Consider the following 17,286-nt stretch of genomic DNA (forward strand, 5'->3'; position numbering starts at 1 on the left):
GTCTTCAAGTATCTGCTCTCCCTTGCTTATAAACCAAACAAACCACATCTAACCTTCCGTGTCTTACAAAGCCTAGTGCGATGCTTAGCTTACCAGTGCTAAAAGTTACATGCTTATTGCCTGGAGTGCAATGAAAGCTCCTGCAAAGGAAGACCCGTACTTTGCTCTTGTTTCTATACCGTAGCTTCGTAATGAACTATTGTGCCTGTGCTCTGCTTCCTGCTCGGAGGAGCTGAACCCATCCGTGGCCTCGCACAGCTCACATCAGGAGGACCCATGGTGCAGCCACCAAGTTCTGCCCAACAGGGCCACTGGGCATCCCATCTATTCACGGATCCACTGGAACATCGATGGGATCACATACGCACAAGCAGAGTGCTGTCCGGGTGGCTCTGGGGTTATGAGGTCAACAACATATATCAGAGAAGCCCTGTACTCATGTTAATGTGTAATACTGTACAAAATAAAATAGAATTTACATTTAAAATTAAAACACTGTGCAGTTATATATGCACAGAGGACACTGCAGGGGAATAAAATGTGAGGTATATCCATAATGAAAGACATTGTACACTTGTGCATGAGCAAAAAGGTCTAGAATATGTAACAAAAATTGAATGTGACATGAAAACAACAGATTTATTCAACACTTATTTCTGAAAAACAACAGCATTTTTTAATTTCACACGTGATTTAACATGATCCTCAGAAATACCATATTTCACATCAGGTCCACAAATTTCCTTGGACAAAACAGAAAAAAAAATTGATACGAAAACATTTCCTTAGATCTTTAGGAACTAAGAGAAAAAATGCTGCAGACTTATTCTTATCTGGCAGAAGCAGGTTTGTAGTAAATATAACGTAAATAGTTGTGATAACAGTGAAGGATCACCTTCAGAAATATTTAAATTCCAGGATTCGAGTCTTCTCTCAAGGGAGCCAAACAGACATTAAAAAAAAAAAAAAATCAAAAAACCAACCACCTGAAAAAAGAGCCACATTTAAATAAGTATAATAGAATATAAAAAATATTCTTCTGGAACCTAAGCAATTGTAAAAACCTGACAAAAGAAATGAAGTCCATTAAAGGCAAAAGAAAAAAAGAACAGAAAGAGTAAGCGAATGAAAGGGCGAACTAATAAAAACAGTAAAGCAGGAAGCAGCCTTGTTATGAGCCCAGAGATATAACAAGAGACAGAAGGAGATTAGTAAAACCCTTTTAAGAGCTGTATTATTTCTTTCAGCATGTGTTTAAACCCATGTAAACTTCAGATGTGCTGACGACCGAGGACAGTAGAAATGTACAGCGTGAGAATTGCAAGGTGCTAAAGGGCTCTCAGCAGCTTTTAGTCCTTGTCTGCCGATAGCCTGCAATCCCCTTGTTTTTCTTGTGCTTCTCACTTTCCTGTCAGGCTTGATATGTGCCATACCCTGGTTTGATATGGGCCGTGTCCTGGTTGTGTTGAGTTTAAAACGCAAGCCCCTGCATGGCACAATTGCTGACCATGTAAAAGGAGATTTTGCAGTGCACGTAAGGATTTTTCAGTTCTGGAGTAGCAGGGTCCAGAGCCTTAAATTCGGAACTGTGCCAGGCAGGGCTGTTCCCACTGATCGTGCTTCTCCAGGGGCCATGCCGAGCACCATCCCCGAGCACACCTGAGCCGGGCTCTCAGGATGGGTCGGCACACCTGAGCTCGCCGTGGTGGCGGCAGCGGTGAAACCGTGGCGTTACAGGGTATTACAAACCTCAACGAGTTCACAGGGGCAAAGCTGGCAACCTGTCCTGCTTCTCTGATACTGAAGCCTGAGCTGGTGAAAGCTAAAGCGTCTCCCCCACCACAGCCTGCTGTGTGGACACCTGAGCCCCATGCACACAGCCAGGACAAGAGCGGGGCACAGCAGGTCTTTGAAGCTGCAGATCCCAGCCTCCTCCATCACAGTCTTTCATGTAGGTTTCTGTGGATATATCCACAGCTTCAGATAAATGCAGGTTGAGGCTCACGTTCAAGACCCAGCCCATCCTGCTGTTCATGTGGTTTCTACTGACACAAAGAGGTGCCTTAGGTGGACCTCCAGAGCTCTCTGGTGGTGGAAAGCCCCAACCCACTTGATGCCACAGTTTGGGAACATTCTCTTGTTTATGTGGTCAGGAGAGGCTGGGAACAGGCAGAGCCCAGCCCAGTTCACCAGCAGGTATCCCACACTTGGCTCTTCCAAGGACGGTGGGGAGACCATGCACCTGAGACATGGGTGACAACAGGCAGCCCCGTGGAAGAAGAACAAAGGCATCCCAAGGCTTTAGATGCTTCAAATGGTCAACAAGCCAGGTCTTCACCTCCCACTCCAGAAACACTCTGGGGGGCTCAAGCTGCTCCTCTGCCCTTAGGACCTCCATGGCATTGAAGAGCTGCAAGATGTGTGGCGCCAGGCAGGCTGCCCTACTGCAGGTGCACTGCGTGCCTGCTGAATAATCCCACCAAACCCCGCAGAGCAACTCTGGGGTGTGGGGGGGGAAGATGAGGAAATTAAGCATGCAATAAATGTCTGCAGAATTAAATTGGGCTACCTATAAACCACAGAGAAAAAAAAAATCACATTTCCTCTTAAAATACCATTATAAAAATAGAGCACTCCTGTCCTGTTGGCTTGGGGAGAGGGAGCCTGAACAGACTGGATCCAATCTTTATTTTTCATCCTGACCTATTTTTGAGTTGTATTAATGAAAAAATTGTCTGCCTTTCTCTCCCCACACTTCTTTCTCCCATGGTTTTTTTTCTTACGCTCCTATAACTCAAAAAAGGCCATGCTGATTTTTTTTTAATCTGTTAAAAAATGTGCTCCCTGAGCTGAAACCAAATTTCAGCCCAGAGCAAATTTTTACGGCTGGGTTATAAATCCCTGAAAAACAGGATTCATAATGGAAGTGCTGACACAGCCTTAACTACTATATAGCAGTGTGAATGGCGCCACTATAATATCTATTAGAGATTCTTTAAAAAGTTTGCAAAATATTGTCTTGCCTTGCAGAGAAAAAGAAGCCAGAGTAGTTAATGCCAACATAAACATGCTTTTAACCCATTATGTGCTAATTTGCAGAAAAGCTATTAATTCTGAGTAGGCACAGAGAGCGCAGCACCGACAGGAAATGTTCTTCTAAACTCCTGTTTGACTTGTAACATGGTTTTAATCACTTCCATGAAACACAAACGATGGCTTCAAACTCTGAATGTTGCTCAGAACATGAGAAGGGTGATTACAACAGAGAGGAAAACAGGATTTTGTTGGCGAAAGGGCTAAAGCCAACAGGGAGAGAACGACACCAAATGCTAAAAATGGGACTCCATTCCCTGTCAATTTGGGGATGACTGCTTCATTTGATTCACAGCATTTAATGCCAGTCATCAGCACGCCACTGTTTTATCTGTCACGACATGTACTGCAGGTCAAGTTCACTTTCTATCAGGCAATGAGCACGTTTTCTTCTTCCTTGAACCCAGTCAAATGTTATCACCTCCCAAAGCTGGTTCTGCTACAACAAGCTGTGCCTTGCTTTTACAGCCTGCAGTTTGTGTGTCTGAGACTAGTGCTAAACTAGCCTAGTTGATCTACCGTTCCTGGGGGGTCTGCTAGGCAGAGAAGGGGAGCACTGCCCTGAGACTAAAACACAACAAAGAAATAAAAGAAGTTGGCAGTGGCGCTCGGTCAGCAAAGTACATAAAAGGCTAACTTGAAAGCCCACAAAAAAGTGAAACAAATCAGTTCAGGAATGTATTTAGATTTTTTCTTCTTCTCTTCATGCAGGAGTTTGTGGTTTCTCCCCAGGTATAAGCGCTAGCGTTACTTTTACATGGAAATAAATGGGGGTAGGGTCAACTGTAAGCTGAATACTAGAGGGACATTCAGCAACTCGGGACAGTGCATAAATGCAGTGATACTGGTTTTTATGGCTTCCTATTGTCATCAGTAAAAGAGAAACTCTGCTAGAGCCCAGGTGTGAGTTGACCCCACAGTTTTGGGAGGAAGGATAATCTTCAGGAAAAAGTAAGCTTTTCTATGTTGCCATGTTTCTTGCTCATGTCTTCAGTTCTGCCTTTGCAGACTCTTGTGTGACTCCTGCTCCTGCTGTCACCGCTGCTCCCGCTGCTCCCCTCTGCCCACAGCAGCAGTGGCTGGGGGCAGTGAGAGAAGGAGAAGGATGAGGAGCGGGAGGAGTGAGTTCCCCCCTCCGTGCTTGCACAAGGACCTAATGAGCAACGGACACTGCAGGATTTATGGCATGGGCGATTTCTATGATGCTTTTAAAAGGGAAGAAAGATCAATTTATAATCAAAACAGCATGGTTGGTGCTGCAACTCACTTCAGTGTGTGAGGATTGCGAATGTGGGCAATATACACCAGACTCAGGTTTTTTGGACACTGATGTAAATCATGCTAGGCTCCCCTGGACGAGAAAGAAGCATCCACTGCTTTATTCACAGCTAGCTATTTCATGGGCTTCTCTGTAAAATGACTCCATGTTTTTCCCATAGTGAGATTATCTTGTGAAAAACAACACCAAGGTGACAGAATCATCCTGATGATCACCATAGCAAGAAGTGGCTTAGGCCCTACCTGAGGAAGTAAGTTACCTTCCAAGAGGGTAAACAGTGCTGTGAGCAGTCCTGGCGACACAGAGCTAAGAAATGCTGGAGAAGAAACTCATTTCCTCTCACACTGGAGCTGCTGCTATTTCAGCTGTTTTTCCCCACTCCACACAGGGGTGAGCATTGACTGCTCAAAGCAACACACCAGAATAGCCAATACTCTAGTAAATTCCCAGATGAGGAAGACCAAATTTCACATCTCTCTTCTAATTACGAAAGCTAGAACAGGTCCAAGAGAAGCAAATGAGACACGCAGCATATCTACCGCGTCCAGTGCTGACATGCGCCACTTCAACAAGTGTCTCTTGTCTGCACCAGAAAGAAGTAGTAACCTGAATTTGTGTCTCTTGTAACCTTGGAGAGTGTCTGAATCCAGAGAAATGGATAGAAGGGCTGGACCTGCCTGGCTTCAGCTTTGACCTTAAGTTCCCTGGGGCAGCTCCTACAAAAAAATTTTATTTTGACAGTCAACATTTTTTAGTAAAATGGTTTTCTGCTGGAAGATTCCTGACCACCACCAGGTTTAAGTTTGCCCCTCTCAAGCAGGCAGTTACGGGCTCTAAGTACCTCTGAAGACCAACTAACTTTATGGAGCCGCTGGAATGCCTGGCATTCGCGTTTTAAATCTTTCATGTAAGCAGGCTATTTGAGCCAGAGGACAAGTAAGCACCAGCCCTGGAATCCAAGAATCCCTACTTTGTTCCCAAATTATGAGGACATGTTGCTTCTTCTAAACAGCTGAAGCCTTTCACAAGCTTCTCAGACCTACCAGCTGGGTTGCTGAGATACAATTTTCTGCTTTTATGACACTCATGTGGTTCTAAATCAATAAAACTGGTGACTGTTTCGATTCCACAGTGTTCTTAATAATGGAAACTACCTATGAGAATAACTACTTGCAGGATTCAGTCCTTTAAAGCTGTAACAAAATCCTTTTCATTTTTTTAAAGTACCTTCTTTCACTTCCTGCTTCTGGTCTTGATTTTCCGTCTCCAAGTCATCCTCTGCTTTTGGCTCCACCATCTCTTCATCATCTTCATCCTCTAAAAAAAGGAAGAAAAAGATTTATGAGATTGACCCCTTTAAGGGAGAGGGAAATAGTGTATCTTCTTTATGATTATAAAGTGATAGTAAACACAGGTAAAGCAAAACGCACAATAAATGGAAATGTCTACATTTATACTCAAAGTGACACTCTCAGAAATTTCCCCCCAGACTGCAAGATAATCTGCTAACACAGGGCACCTGCCCCTTGTGCTCCCTGTGGCAACTTCCCATCTCAGATGTCGGCTGAATATCTCCCTGACCTCAGAGACGACTTCTTGGATGGCATAAGAACAGATGCAAACATGTTTCAGCCTGGCAGCTATTCCACAGTTGGGACACCTGCTATCCAGACACCTCATTTCCAATTCAATTCTCACCAGATTAATTTGTCTTTTGACCTACAGGAAGGGGTTAAATAGAAATCTGACCTCAGGTCAGATGCCACTAGCAAGCAAACAAGCGTGGTGCAGCTCTGAAAAGTCATCACCATCAGCTGGGGGAACACAGCAACCGAAAGTGGCATTTGGAGCTTAAGAACCATTCTTGCATTAATACGAATTTAATGAACACTAAAATTTGACACATGTCAGTTACTACTGCCAGATGTTTTAATGACCTTTCCTGACCTATGCAAATGCCTCTCTCCCTTCCCCTCTCTCCCCACACTCACATGTTCTCATTTTATTCAGGAGGGCAAACTATTCATTCCTTGATGTCTGTCTGAAGTTACAAGGGTTCTGATTGTCCAGACCAAAACATAATACAAGCAGAGCTGGAAAGACAGTGATGCACCAAAATGGCTCAAAGGCTACCTAACCCTCATTACTTGTTCCCAGTTGCAGCAACGTCATTCATTCTCCAGTGCCCAGGGCCGGCGCCCAACCTACTCACACTTATGAGAGGGTAGGGATGCTCTGCCTTCCAGAGTCAGTGAACTATGAAGACTGAAAATAGACCTGGTCCTAAAAGAGTGAGTTACAGCAATTAACAATTAGGATCAGCAAATCTGTGGGCTGTGGAGGAATTATTCTGGAGTGATTCTGGAGCTTGATGCACCATCAAGGCATAGCAAGCACCACTGGCGCCCTGGGTCAGTCCCTTGCATGAGAGAACGCATGTTGTCCCAGCCCCAGGGCATTCAGCCGTCAGCAAAACCACTGGAGTTCCTTCGGGGCTTTCTGAGCAATCTGCCTGTCACCACACGGTTCCTCGCAACATGGTGCTTCTCCAGGCACACTCCCTGCTCTAAGACTGCCGCGTTAACATGGCCTGGAAGCGGGCAGGGGGCAACATGTCACACTTCAACTGCTTGGCTACTGGCACCTTCTTCTGCGAAGGCTGGCTGCAATCAGTCCTGGCTTCTTGGGGAGATGTTGGTGCTGACAGGTTGCATTCAGCCAACAGTAAGACGCAGCTGTATTTTGTTTTCAATAACGTAATAGGCACCATACTATTCCCACCACGTTGCCTACCCTAGGACTTCTCCCCCCAGAAGCCCACAGAGCTGCATGTTGCTAGCTGACATCTTGGCTGGAGAGCATGGCTTAGCCACATACTGTAAGAAAGTGTCTCAGCGTGGACAGATATACTTTCCCTCTTGGGAAGAAGAGGAAATCTTGGCATAAGATCTGCCATCGCTCCCCCTACTGCTAGTGACTGCAGCGAGAAGAGGGAAAGCTTGGCTACCCAGTCGTCAGGGAGGAGGGATAACCATGTGCTCCCCAGGCTGGGAAGGGAGGAGGAATCCAGCATAGACGGGGAGGCATTTCCAGAATTAAAAGCACTACTAACTAATGCCACCCCTTTATCAGGGATTTTTCAAACCATGAGAGGAAACAGCCACTCGGAGTGGGGTAAAGGTAGGGTATTCACAGTGCCTCCCTTCGATGCCTCACTTGGCAATTACGTTTCCCTGGGTACCAAGAGCTTTTAGAGAGCAAGCCAGGGCATTTCAGTTCAGCAGGGTAAACACATTGCTCTGTCCACTGGCTGAAAGGTAGATAACATCCGACGCAGTCAGCAGAGAGTCAGTGAGAAAAGTTCACCTGCTGTACACACATAGGTGGGGTAAAAAAAGGTCCTTCTGCCATCAGTCTGCGGCACGGGCGGAGACGGGGATGTATGAAAGACAGTGGCACTCCCAGTTTCAAAGAACAGATGAGAAGTGTGAGAAGAGAGAGGAGTGACCGACGCAGCAGGGAGTGAATACTCTGCTAACCTCAAGTACACATGCACCCACAGATAGGATCACAACGGTGTACAGATATATGCACACAGACACGCTTATGGCAGATACCTAATGAAGCCAGCTCCCACAAGAGTTCTGTGAGTCTTGCATTACAAGTTTTCATTCCCTAGAGCACCAGCTCTTGGAGCCAGCTGTTTACATATGGATTTCAGCTTCCACTTTTAACCTGTTTCCAACCTGTCTGATTGTTCAGGGAAGTTTCCAAAGGGGAATGGTTTCAGAAAACTTGCAGGAAGCAAACCAAAAGTAAACCAGTATTTAATTGAAAATTTTGGGATTTTTAAGGCAGTATGCTATGCTTTTTAATGCCTGAGTTGCTAATAGATAGGGATGGAGTAGCAAATGTAAAACTTGAGATTTAGTAGCAGGTTTTCAGACTGAAGTGAAGTGAATTTATCCCTGTCCCCTAGAAGTCCTTGATCCCCTGGATTTTGGGTGCCAAATTGTTTGCCTGCCTATTGTCTGTTCCTGCTTCCAAAGCAGAGAAGGCATGAATGGCTGAGGCACAGCTGGAGCAGGGGGGTGTATAGATACTTCAGCACCTATTAAGGGAGATCTTCTTTACTTCCCTTCCTCTGCTGGGAGCAATCAAAACAAAGTTTGCCTAGCTTTCCCTAGAATTAATTGCAGCAGGAAAAATAGGTAAAGATTATTACAACACATGCCATGCCTTTTTTCCAAAGGCACACACATCAATAAATTAGCTTTACTGGGAAGGCAGCGCAAGAGTTTTTAGCAGGTTAGACACAGTTCAGATGTCGTTATTTATTTACAGAGAAATGTATACACATGCACAGAGGAACTCAGCTAAAAGAACAGTATGGTTGTGAGCCAAATGCTAAAATGTTAGCAAATGCCAGAATTTGGATTGCCTGGGCACCATTAGCTCCTTCCCTCTCCCCATGTGTAGGCATGATGACATCATTCTGGAATTTCCTCCCTCTTGAGTGCTTGGCCTCATTTTCTGGGTGCTCAACAAGAGACACCTGGGGTCTGAAATGCAGAAGTGCTGAGAGCTGAAGTCAACTGGGCCTGTGCTTTGAGTGGAGAAAGTGCTAGGGAAAGCTCCCACATCTCTCCCAGCTTTTGCTGAAAGTTGTCATTCTGACATTTTTGTCCGTTTTCTCCCTGTGCTTCAGTGTTTTTGCATGATGGCAATAGTATTGTGAACATAACAGTATTCTCAACCTGCACAGATGTGTTGCAGAGATATGTTCATCAGGATTTGAGGCATATTAACATGCTGTCATGGGAGCACCAGAGAAACAAAAGCTTGGAAGGGGATTCATGTTTCCTGTGTTCAGCATAATGCTTGGACCATGTGCGTTAAAGTGAGATCTGAGGCCAGAGCACCAAATGGAAGAAGATAAAAACCAGAAGGGTTAAAAAACTGACTCCTCAATGGCTGGCTGAAACAAGAATCTGTTAAGGGAAAAAACCCTACACGCTATCATGTAATTAAAACTGTATCATCATACATATTCAAAAGGGCTAATTAAGGATGCCCAGGAAACCGGCATTCTGGAATATCCAATGTCGCTTGGCTTTGCAGCCTGAATGTTTATTTGTCTTTTTTTTTTTTTTGATATTGCACACTATTTAATGCCAATGTATGCATACTTACACATGTTCATAGTACATAAATTTGCTGTTGTGCCTAAGTATGGTTATGCATTTGTACATTTGACTGTGCACATACACATACATTACAGAATAATGGGAAATGCTTTGGCATTCATTTTCCTGTGTTTTATTTAAATGTGAAAAAGATAACATTAATGGTACATTTATTGGAGGATCTGTGAGCGTCTACATGGTTATTTGTTTCCACATACATTTATTGGAGAATCTGTGAGCGTCTACATGGTTATTTGTTTCCACATGTGCCTACTCAGATTGGATGTGCCATTGCAGTAATTGTCCGTGGAGATGAAGACACTTCTGTAGTTCCTGAACACAAATAGCCTTTCCCTATTTAAGAGCATATCTGACATTGGGAAGTTTAGAGAAATAACTTTTTAATTGCTTACATCACAGTAGTAGGAGTAGGAGTCTTCTAGTCACATTTGGCAAACACAGAGTTGCTACTAGCACCAGTAGTGTTACACCCCGTTCACAAGATCTAAGTCAGAACCCAACTGTCTATTAAAGGAACCACATGAAAAAGAGCTAGTAATGAAGAAGCGTATAGCTGCTGTGTAACACTTCTCCTTTGTAGATCTCAAAGGACTTTGCAAGGAGGCCAGTTTTACTATGCCCATTTACCACGCAGAAGCTGACGGATAGACCCACTCACTGTAGATCACTCAGTAGACCAGCAGCTGAGTGAAGAATAGAGGGTTGGCTTCAGAGTTTCAGCCTAGGGTCCTGGCCACTAAGGCCACCCTGCCTTTTACTGTAAATAAACAATTCCTCAATGGAAATTATCATTAAATGCTTAGGTTAAAGATGTTTGTCTGCTGAAGCTGGTGGAGCCATATGTGAGATTAATATAGACTGACATAGCTGGACCAAATACCGTTTTGTCTTAACTCAGAGCTTGATGACTCTCCAGGCTCTAGGAGGTGGCCAGTCAGTCCTAACAGTGCTTTGTTTAACAAGATGAAGGAAAAGCAGAGCAATTGTTCTCAGCTTGTACTTAGCTTTGAACACTCCTGCTTCTGTTCCAGACCAGAAGTGGTCTTGTCTGTCTAAAAGCTTGCCTGTTTTTTCCAACTATAGAAGTTGCTCTAATAAAAAAGTATGATCTCTCCCGACAAACCTGGTTTTGTTTAATCTGCGTGTAAACTACTAATTTTCAAATGTTGCCCAACTACTAGCTCCAATGAGCCTGCTCTATGCCTGGCCTTTGCCTTGGCCTCCACAAGGACGGATCACCACTTTGCAATCGCAATAAATGGAGGGGGAAGCCCTGTAAACACATGGCTAAGCCCCTACCACCTGCAGAAGAAATGCCCAGATGTGCTGAATTGGACGAAATGTTCACAGAGAGCACAGATGATCTCAGAAAGTCAGACCCCACATTTCTACAGAGCTGGACTATTTATTACCTACTTGGACTTTCCAGGGTTTTAAATCACTGTATTTATTTTTACAGCATGGAAAAACATACCAGGCACATTTGGGACAAACTAGAATACAATAATTACATCTGAGAGGACTGCACATGACACTGGCTTAGGGTTTTAATTCTTGAGATGAATACTGTTTTGCTTGGGTCAACATTTTCTTTGTTGGTTGAGTTTTGGATTGCCAGTTTTAGGCAGTTAGCACTGGTACTGCTCAAATAGTTTACTAAACAGCCAATTTTTTTGAGGATTTATGTAATTATAGGCCTCTGCTCTGCTAATATATGTACCACCAGTTAAACAGCAGGCAGCATGTTGTGCATTCGTCTTGGGTGGAGGATTTACACCTCCTCAGACCTGCACCTCTGAGACTAGCTAAGAAATTGCAGCTTCTGTGTATTGTTTTAAGTATTGACAACTATACTGCATTAGACTGACAGCTCTGTTTTTAAGTCTGGGTAGGTATAAACAGTCCCTTTATTAAAGACATATCTTTAAAATAGTAATTTTATTAGCATCACAATTATATATTTTATTGCCTGAGTCACTGATATATGAGAAGCCAGTGGGTTATTATATGGGGTTTTATATCAGCATTGACATTCCTTCAGTGCATGAGAAGGATCAGCCATGCATATGACACATTCAATAAAATCAAGTGTCTTCACAAGAAGCAGACTTGATATTTGTAACTGTGAAATACCAGAAACTGTTGCATCACTTTTATACTTACAACTGTTCAAATTAATTTTGCTGTTTCTGTTATGAAAGAATTACAAACTGAGGAAGGACAAATGCATTGTGTTTATATTGACATAAGCTTGGATCAAACAAGTTGAATATTGTTGGCATTATCCTGAGAAGGAGTTAAAACACTATCTTTCCTTTTTGAACACATTCTTTCCATCACTAGCAAAATATGCAACAAGCAAGGAAACACATACTTTTTCAAATAGGACTGCTTGACATTTCACATTTTTAAAAATCTATGATTTGCAATCTGGCTGAATGACCTATTTTTCATATAATGTAATTTTTTGAAAAATGTCCAGTTTTTCACTTTCATCTTTTGACTGCCCTTTGAAGCAAGAAGAGAATTAATTCATCAGTGGGTTTTGTTTGCAGAGTGGGATGTGAGACTGGACGTACATTGGGCACATGTTAGTCATCCCAGATGGAAATATTCTTGCATGCGGGCTCTTCTTGGCAATAGGCAGCTGCCTCCTAAAATGTATTTCAGTTAGCCAAAGCAGGGAAGACTGCTCACTGCTGAATACTGAAAAAACAGAGGTGAACAGATCTTGGCCTAAGCTCTGTGCAACGGGCAACAAATTTCAGATGAGAATTTCATGTGAGCCTGAGCTTGCAAGCATATTTGCACACAAGAATCATATGCATGCAAGGTATCTCTGCCCCCTACCCAGAAAGATACTTAAATGTGCATTGCAGGAACATTAAAAAGTTCCAGGTCATCCTTCTAGAGCTCCCCATCCCTGGTATGGCACATTCCCAACACAATATCTTGTCCTTATGAACTAGTAGAGAGAAGTCATGCTTTCTAATGGCTGTCAGATGAAAAGAGAACATTAGGAAAAGAAAGGGTAAAATCGGATGAATGAATGTGTGCAACTATCATATGGCCACAGCAGCTGAAGGACTTGAACAGAAGCATGTGACATTCTTCCTCCACTTTCCATCTATACCGTTTTTAATTGTCTGAAAAAAAATGGTCTGTCTGTATCTTCTTTGACTGCAGTTCTGCAAGACCAAGAATAAATCACAGCACTACAAGAATGGACTGGCTAGCATCTTCAAATGCCCTTGATTTTTTTTTGTTATCTTGAAGTGCTGTGTTGCTCTTTTGTAAAAGAAAGGCTTCACATACTGATAAAATATAGGCTGTATGACTCCTATTACTTTTACCAGACCCAAGTATATTCACTGAATCTTTTTGAAGAAAATATAATTTTAAAATTTAATCATAAAATAATATAGATAATGTTTGACACTTACATATCACTTTAATCCAGAAGATTGCAGGGCACTTTCCCTGGAATTAACATATTTAGCCTAATATCTTCTACAGTGAGCAGACTAGTAATAATATACCCGTTTTAAAAGTGCAGGACTAAGAGAAAAAACCCTAAATTTTCTTGTTGCTTGCAATACAAAATACTACTCACATGTCAGTCTGTCACATCCCAAAAGGGTTTTCTGATCCTATCCCTTGTTCTGCAATGCAAATCTCTGCAAAGTTCACCCCTCATCCCATAAGGAGCAGGTGGTATTTCTGGGCATTTCAACCAGATCCCTAGAGTCCTCCTCTCAGGCTTCAGCCATCCTTGTACCAGTGCAATGAAGGAAATATATATTTCACCCTGAAAACAAACACTGTAGCCTGACTGACTGAGAGGAGTCATTTAGTTCAGAAAATTTATTTTGCCTACAGCATAGGCTGTGCCTGTACTATTGCCACTTAAAAAATTGTCCTGAAATTTACTACACTTCCCTCTTAAAACAAGCACCCTGTAAGTAATTTTTGCTCGACATTTCTTTTTAAAGCTCTCCTTAACAATTACTGCATTCAATTACTCCTGGTCGGGGGATTCTCAGGTCTCCTAGTGTATGATTTCTCATAACCATCTCCTGATCTAGGGTTTCACCACTCAGCTCCAGTCCCTATGCCTCTTCTTGACTTGTGTTTGCAGTCAGACTTCTTTTTGGTACATTATGAAGACAGATCTTATTTTTCCATTTTGTGACAAATGATAGACTATCACAGCCAAATGGCAAGAAAATGTCACAGAAAAAATTGTTCTACTGTAGCATTTCCCTAAGGTCCATATGAAACTATCCAAATCTCTTCACAGTCCTGAATGCAAACCTTTGCACTGGTTCAAGTGTTAGAATCAATGCTTCAGAATATAATGATTTCTTTACCAATTAAAATGGAAACCTGCCTCTGATTCTTCAGGGAAGCATTTCTCTAACCCAAGAAACTGATTTTCCAGTTACTTGGCCTGAGCACAGTTTTCAGTTGTGGTGAGAGTCTCAGAATTCAAAGTGTCCCTTGTTTTTAGTTTCTGGTCGGTCTAGACCAGACATGGATTTTTCTCTCCTCTTTTGGACTGTTGCAACATCACACTGGTTGAAAGCATTTTTCAGTCCCCAGAGAACTAAACTGCAGAGTATCCCACTGGAGTCATCATCTCTTCTAGCTGATTCCTTTTCTCCTCTTCCTCCCTCCCCAAAGCTCATGTTCAATTCTATTGTGCTTGAAAACATTCCAGTTGGAAGATGTAACACAAAAAGAAAAGTACCGAAGTTTCCTTTTCTTGGCCATGGTTAGGCCTTCAAATAAAAATGCCAACATGAAATAATGGTCGAAGAGCAGAAGCCTTACAGCAGCATTTACAGACCTCTAGCTCTGAAACCAAATAGCATAAATTTAAAATATCTTGCTACAGTATAACTGCAGTGGGGTTATCCTTGAGGAGGAAAGTGACGGAGACCCTTTGTTTCTGTGGATGAAGAAGGGGTTGCTAAACCACGCAGGTTTTCACAGCCTCTGAAACCTGTACAGATTTCTTCCTGCTGTGCTGCTGGAAGAAGTCACGTCGTGCCAGCAGTGTGAAACGACTCCTGCCCTGGGAAAGGGCACGGAGACACGTGGCAGACTTTGTGGATTGGGCCTGCTCAAGTCATTTTCAAACACTCAGATCATGTAATAGTGTTAAATCACAAAAGCCTAAGTATGTTAATGAAAACCAGTCCCCACAACCTATGGCACTAGCAGCAATTGTAAAACAAAAGCTGCTTTCATATTAAACACACACACACACACACAGAGATGATGTATCTGGCATTTACACCGTGCCTGATTTGGAGGTCAGTCACAGAAGACCATTGCCTCAGCTGGGCACTAGGTACTTAAAACCTTAAGTACAATGTAGACCAAGTAAAGTCTGTGGGATTTTTACTGCTGACATATAGGGGCTAGGACTTTACTCGTAGACTCATTTATTCCAAGTGCAAATGACTTTATACTCCACAGGCCACCTCTCCTGTTTTCCCCCATGCTTTTGCTTGAGCAAGATTACAAAATCTTGCTATTGTGGAAGAAATTAATTCTCCACTTCCATAGTGTGTGAAGCCACACTAATATGCTTTAGGTCAAATTCTCCAGTCCTGACTCTGGGCTTAACTTCTCCTGCAGGCGTTAGCATGAGTTCTGGCCTTTCAGACTTTCTCCTTTATTTTTTGGATATGAAATAATATTTCAGTCCAAGGCCCTGAAATTAGCTGTATGGCCACATAGTTGTTTGTATGACCATGGTTTAACTTTTAACTCCATCTTTTCCATAAATCTCTCTATTCTATGGCACTTTATGAATAAAAATCAATGCATATACTTTTGTAACTGAAATAGCTGAAAGCATAAATCTCTACATTTATACACAAACCTCAACAGAGAGAAATGGAGACAAGACTGCTGATGTATTACAACTGGAAAGGATAATTGGAAAAAACAACTATATTCATAAACAATTACCACAGCAAATACACAGAGTCCCTCTCTGTCTCCCTGACACACACATGCATACGCTTTGCTCAGCGCTTTAAAAATAACCATTAGTCATATGGCAAATGCATTTTACATGAGCAAAGGTTCATTCCAACATTTGTCTTAAAAAAGTCAGGCAAAAAAATTGTTTTATTAAAAAATTAAACTACAGAAGAATAGCTGGGTGAGGGCTCGATGAGTGTGTGCTTATTACTTATACAGGCACTGAACAGACCCCACTTAATTCTGTTTCCCACTGACGCCAGTTCACCTTAGTCACTGGTGTTAGCCCTGATTTGCATCAGCATATGTGAAAAAGGAATTTCCTCTGACAGTTTTGAACTTGCCATGTTTTAATTTTAGTGTTTTTGTCCTACTGCACTGGGAGAGGAGAGGCTTCTGCTTCTAGCATCTCAGTTTCGGGGGTATCAAGGTGAGCAACACCTTCTGGTGGTGGGGAAATCAAGGCGCAAGTGCATCAGCTGCTTGCCCAAAGTCGCTCCTGAAATAGCTGCAGATGATGGAATAAAACCCTGGTCTCCTGATTCCTAGGCTGATCCTTCAGCCACTGCTTCCCCAGGGCATGTGATCAGGGCTGCTTTGGAGGCTGCTCAGCCTTCATTATGTCAAACCAGCTGTTAAAAAACACAGTCGGTTTCCCCCAACTGCTTGTTGCAACCTGTCCGGCGAGCACCTACCTCCCAGGGCTGCTGTCCCCGCTGGTGGGAGCCTCCCTGCCCGCACGCCCTCCTCCCTGACCCTTGCCTTCCCCTCCCTGCCTCCGCAGCCGCGGCACCCCACTGCCCGCCCCGGCTGCCCCTCGCCTCCGCTCCCACCGTTCCCACCCCGGTTCTGCTCAGGGTCACACTTCAAAGTCTCCCGCCCCCCCAGGAAGGCCTCTTCCTTCCTCCTGGCCCCTCTCCAGCCTCCCTGGCATCGGTCTTCCTGAAGCAGATATCAAAAATCCCCTACTTGCAATCGGGGGTTTGTGCATGCCGAGAGCCATACCCACCTGCAGATACCTGCTTGACACAGAAACGCCCTCTGATTTGGATTCTCAGATCAACGCTTCAAGGTTTTTCTGAGAACTTGGGTTGTAAGACACTAATTAAAAAAAATAAATGCAAAAACCAGTCCCCACCCCCCAAGTTCCCAATTGCTATGGTTAAAACTCAGCTTATCTGCTGCAGCTTGGCAGATCAGGTATGTTATTCCGTGCTTAAGCTCAACAGACTTCAGTAGCTTTGGATGATCTAAACAGGCAGACTGCATCTGCAGTTGGGGTACATGGGAAGATTAAACTGCACCGCAGCCACTCACTGGATTATGCTTCCCTTTTCCCACTTCACAGTTCAGACTCATCAGGAAAATCATTTCTGTGGCTACTTTATACCTGTCACACTTGGGAAAATGGATGCTTTGAAGTGTTGTACAGCAGGCTGCCTGTAAATCAAAATCCTCCCTTTTCTCCCAGAACACTGTAAAGACCCTCTCTTCAGCCAGCTTTCGGGAGCTCTCAGCTATAGACAGGGGTGTAAAGTCAGGAGAACCACATGAAAACGGAGATAAAATAAAGAGGGTTATACTACTTCATAGCCCTTCACTTGACAAGGCATCTCTGCATAGACTTCTTTTTTAGAGGACGACAAAAGAAAGAAGTTGCTGGCTTCAGCCCCTACGTCCTTTCAGTTGTAACACAGCTCACAGCTGCGA

General features: G+C 43.3%; 1 protein-coding gene across 7 annotated transcripts in view; it reads right to left on the bottom strand.

Moving 5' to 3' along the window:
• Positions 1-17,286, bottom strand: part of DYNC1I1 (dynein cytoplasmic 1 intermediate chain 1) — a 194,264-nt gene that overhangs the window by 83,593 nt on the left and 93,385 nt on the right. For all 7 annotated transcript variants that reach the window (XM_087774455.1, XM_087774501.1, XM_087774482.1 and 4 more), the window contains one exon: positions 5,600-5,689. In XM_087774455.1, coding sequence (XP_087630581.1) covers positions 5,600-5,689 — 90 coding nt within the window. The remainder of the gene's footprint in view (positions 1-5,599; positions 5,690-17,286) is intronic.

The sequence above is a fragment of the Nipponia nippon genome, unplaced genomic scaffold (assembly GCF_047370975.1).
Source record: "Nipponia nippon isolate SJK-2023a ecotype South Korea unplaced genomic scaffold, ASM4737097v1 scaffold_1, whole genome shotgun sequence".
Lineage (NCBI taxonomy): Eukaryota > Metazoa > Chordata > Aves > Pelecaniformes > Threskiornithidae > Nipponia > Nipponia nippon.